General features: G+C 32.4%; 1 protein-coding gene across 1 annotated transcript; it reads left to right on the top strand.

Moving 5' to 3' along the window:
* Window positions 1-2534: 2534 nt before the first annotated feature.
* LOC125807224 (transcription factor bHLH84-like) lies at window positions 2535-4228 on the top strand. The gene is made up of 5 exons (XM_049486947.1): window positions 2535-3023; window positions 3130-3333; window positions 3413-3478; window positions 3573-3638; window positions 4136-4228. The coding sequence occupies exons 1-5, from the start codon at window positions 2535-2537 to the stop codon at window positions 4226-4228; spliced, it is 918 nt and encodes a 305-aa protein (XP_049342904.1).
* The last annotated feature ends 374 nt before the right edge of the window (window positions 4229-4602 follow it).

Below are 4602 nucleotides of genomic sequence, written 5' to 3'. Positions count from 1 at the left end.
TCAAATATATTAAATGTGTAATGGAAAATCATAATGACTAAGTATTAAAAAAATTCATAGTAACTATGATTATGAAAAATCATCACTATTACTACGTGGAAGATGTAAAGATTGTTGGCTTTATTTTTTGCTAATAATAACTTGCAATTTAATAATGAGTACTAAATTGTAAATTTAGCTGGAAATAGGAGTATTAATTACCATAATACAAAAAATTAAAATTCATTGAATCCCAAAATAAATATTAAATGAAAAAAATAATATTTAAATAATTTTAAGAAAATAGATTAATAGTTAAATGGTTACATTGAATCACAAAATAATATATTAAATAATTTCAAGAAAATAAATTAATAGTTAAAGGGTCTTTTCGTAATTCAACTTTTGACTTAGGCTCTTCCCACTTTTAGTAATAGATGATGATATGATAATTTCAAGAATAGAGGAATAGAATACAATGATGATGATTATTTTTCTAAAATCTATATATATAATAAAGGAGAAAATAGACAAGGTGATGTGACACTTCTCTATTACCTCCATAACTACAACCACTGAGTCAATCATCACTGCCTTCCATCCACAATCACGCCCATCCTTAGCCCAACTACAATCACAAGTCACAACTATCGCTAATCCCCAAAATCAATAATCATCAACATTAGCCATCAGTTACAATCATTACCATAATCCATTACTACATCCTACTAATCACCATCAATAATTACTATCATTAGTCAACATTATATACCGCTAACAATCATCATCATTCACCACCTATTATTTCACTACTAATTATCAGTCGTTACCATCAACAATTACGATTAATCACTATATCATAAGATACTACCCATAGGTATATTTATATAATTTCAAGGATAGAAAAATAGAATAAAATGATGATTACTTTTCTAATATTACAATGATAAATAACACAAAATAGTGGATTGATTCTTGTTTTTCATTCTTAATGAAGTTAACTGGGGAAAATGCATAAGTACCCCTCTAGCCTATGCCTAAAATCCCTGAGACACACCTAACCTTTACTAAGGTCTTTGGGTTAAGACTCAAAGTCATCCTTGAGTTTTCACATGCAATACTAATAGTCCCTCATGTTTGCAATATTGGTGCACTTTTGGTCCTCCCCTAAACTTTTGCCTATTTTTTAACATTAATTTTGTTCATAATTTTATGTAAGGAATGTCTCATCGTCTTTTTATATATTTAGTAGAAATAATAATAACTCTAAGTGAGAGAGGGTGAGAAGAAGAACACCTTGTTCTGTTCAGTATAAATATTACTGCAGCTAAACTAAGAACATTTTAACATATGACATTGCAAGAAAAGAAAAAATTGTGCTATTGCACTAACTTAAATCGTCGTGATGAACTTCTCGACTGTACCTGCAATACGATTTCTACTAAACAAAACAAGGTGTTTTTCTTCTCATAATCTCTCATATGGAGTTATTATTTCTACTAAATATATAAAATGGCGATAAAACATTCCATACTTAAATTATGAATAAAATCAATGTTAAAAAATAGACAAAATTTTGAAGGATGACCAAAAATGCACCAATATTGCAAACATGAGGGACTATTAATGCTCCATGCGAAAACTCAAGGATGACTTTAAGTCTTAATCCAAAGATGAGGGACTATTTTGGGCCTTTTCTCACAAGATAGATAAAAAATTCAAATTTCTAACCTAACTTAGATAGGTCCACCCAATCATCATCACACGACATTATATGATACTTCGAGTGTGGGTTCACACATCTATATTTAAATATTTTTTTTAAAAAATATAACACTTGTATATATGACTTCAGGAGTGGATCATGGGTTCACGTGAACCCGGTGATCCCCTCCTGGATACGCCCCTATCTTGGGAAACTGAGGATATTAAGCAATAGTCTTTTTTCTTTTTAATGACGATAGTGTAAGAGATTAGCTTCCAGGTACCTCGACTACTCCAACAAGTACCGGTATCAGAGTTTTTTTAAAGATAAATTTCAATCTTTCCCTTCTAAAAATGTCAAACTCAGTACCACAATCGATCTGCATATTCTCAGGTGATGCCATTTGTGCTTTCATTTTATAATGTATAGAAAAAGACTCCCACGTTCTCCAGGTATGATTCTCAATCTCCTTTCCCTATTTTCCTAATTATAAAATTTGGACAATTGATAGTTACTCATAATACTTAATCCTTTTCTCAATCATTGCTATATATACTCTAGTCATTGTCACAATTACATAATTATAAATGTTTATATTCCCTCAATTTAGTCCCTATCTGGTTGAACTAAGTCTATCTTAGTTGTCATTGCCCCATTTTATACATAATCTATTTATATTTAAAACAATCGGGGGCATATTCTGTTTATTGGTTGCTCAGTCATAGAATATTGATATACCTACCAAAGTCAAATCCCTTCTGTTATTCCTATATATTGCTATAAATACGCGCTTCTATCTCTCACTATTTCCAACATTGAGTTTCTCTATTATAAATAAGTTGTTAAGAGAATGGAGCATGTGGCATCAATGTCTGAAGGAGATTGGAGTTCCTTGAGTGGAATGTGTTTTACTGAGGAGGCGGATTTCATGGCACAGTTACTTGGTAACTGTTCGTTTCCAAATGATTCTAATAACTACGGAGCTTCATCTGGTTATTGGAATATTGGTCATGAATCAAATATTGGATCGTCAGGAGGAAGAGAACATAGTGGTTTTCTCTTTCCTCCTCCGAGTCATGAAAGTTACTACTCAAGTAATTCTCGGCCTATCTTGATGAGAAATGATAGTTCAATAACAACAGAACGTGGTCTGATGGATACTAATAATCCAATTGAAGCAGATGAGTACTTCGTTAATAACATGGAGTTTGATGGAAACACGGCTGAACCTCTTCTTGATGGAAAAGGCATGCAGCTAGGAAGAATAGATTATGAGCGATTTCCGGAAGATCATAGTCCAACAGAGAGTTCTAAGAAAAGAGCCCAGTTACATGGTCATGTGAGTGTTATTCATAAACTTCAAAACCTTTCTATCTGATTTATTATTATTAGTAGTAGTTGTTAATTTTCTTTCAGAATTGTAGATTTAATGATTCCTGATGTAGGTACCAAAGAACAAGAGAAGCACAAAGCTGCAAACAGATGTTAAGACTGGCGAGATGGATGGTAAAAACAAGGCTGTGCTTCAGAGGCAAAACTCAATGATCAGTTGTTGCTCAGAAGATGAATCTAATGTTTCTCTCGAGTTGACTCAAAAATCCAGAGCAAGCAGGGGTTCAGCAACTGACCCCCAGAGCTTGTATGCCAGGGTATGTAACTAACTGCCTGTTACATTTTGTTGATCTGCTAGTATAAACGTAAATGATTTTCTTCTTTCTCTTCTAACAGAAAAGAAGAGAGCGAATTAACGAGAGATTGAAGACCTTGCAGAGTCTCATCCCTAATGGAACCAAGGTAAGTTAAGTCCGTGTAACTGCATTAGTGATCGATCGTTCTGTTATATCTGCTGAAAGAATGTGAACCTAAATGGCAAAATATTTAATGACAGGTTGACATTAGCACCATGCTTGAAGAGGCAGTTCAGTATGTTAAATTTTTGCAACTCCAAATCAAGGTAAGGTTTATTATCTTCCCTTCACAAAGTGTTGCAATGCATTAAGGATTTAAACTACACGAAGACAATATACATACACAATCATATTCACACGGAGAGAACAATCTATGAGCTCAGACTCCACAAAAATGTTTCTATATCAGTATTGGATCTTCCAAAAATGCACTACTTTTGGAGGATCTGACACTAAAACTGAACAACATATTATTTTTTTATGTTACTAAATAAGATTTACTATGTTGAGAATATAATTAACTAATAAAAGTGCGTTCTCTCAAACAACTTAAGCTTTTAGATGAGATAGTCACACACTTTAACATGATATTAGAGCAGACAAAGGTCCTAGGAATGAATTTCCATGTGCTTGTCCCATGAAAAAGAATATGACTTGCATGTGAGAAGCGTGTTGAGAATATAATTAACTAATAAAAATGTGCTCTATCTGATACTTTGGAATGAAGAGATGGATGTTAATGTGGTGTGTTTTGTGCATGCAGCTATTGAGCTCTGAAGATCTATGGATGTATGCTCCCATTGCCTACAACGGAATGGACCTTGGGCTTGATCTGAGGATTGGCATTCCCAAATGATAACGTTGCCCAAAGCCTCTACACATGGATGCATTGGATTTCTTTATTACTTTCCCTGTCTCAATTTATGTGACATTACTTTTTTAGTCCGTTTCTGAGAAAGTATATCACCTTTCTATAATTAGAAATAACTTAACTTTTAAATTCCATTTAATGAAATTACTTATAGCCACACAATGGTTAAAGAGTGCTTTAGATCACAAATTTCAAAAGTCTTCATTTTTTATTTATTTTTAAATTTTGTGTCTAGTCAAAATTAAAAGTGTCACGTAAATTGAGACCAAGAAATATAGAAAATATTGTAATTTTTATAATTGTGTTAAATTAAACTTAATGACTAGTTACTATCTAATCCACAACAACTAATTATTCTT

Source organism: Solanum verrucosum, unplaced genomic scaffold, assembly GCF_900185275.1.
Source record: "Solanum verrucosum unplaced genomic scaffold, falcon-dt-bn FXZP01000153.1, whole genome shotgun sequence".
NCBI lineage: Eukaryota > Viridiplantae > Streptophyta > Magnoliopsida > Solanales > Solanaceae > Solanum > Solanum verrucosum.
The sequence above is the reverse complement of the archived record's forward strand: the minus strand, read 5'-3'. Positions and strand labels throughout refer to the sequence as shown.

Excerpts from the sequence above, each read along its gene's own strand:
- LOC125807224 (XM_049486947.1), top strand. The coding sequence starts at position 2,535 with ATGGAGCATGTGGCATCAATGTCTGAAGGAGATTGGAGTTCCTTGAGT. Across the intron at positions 3,024-3,129 it reads GAGCCCAGTTACATGGTCAT|GTACCAAAGAACAAGAGAAG; the intron begins GTGAGTGTTATT and ends TTCCTGATGTAG. Across the intron at positions 3,479-3,572 it reads TCATCCCTAATGGAACCAAG|GTTGACATTAGCACCATGCT; the intron begins GTAAGTTAAGTC and ends ATTTAATGACAG.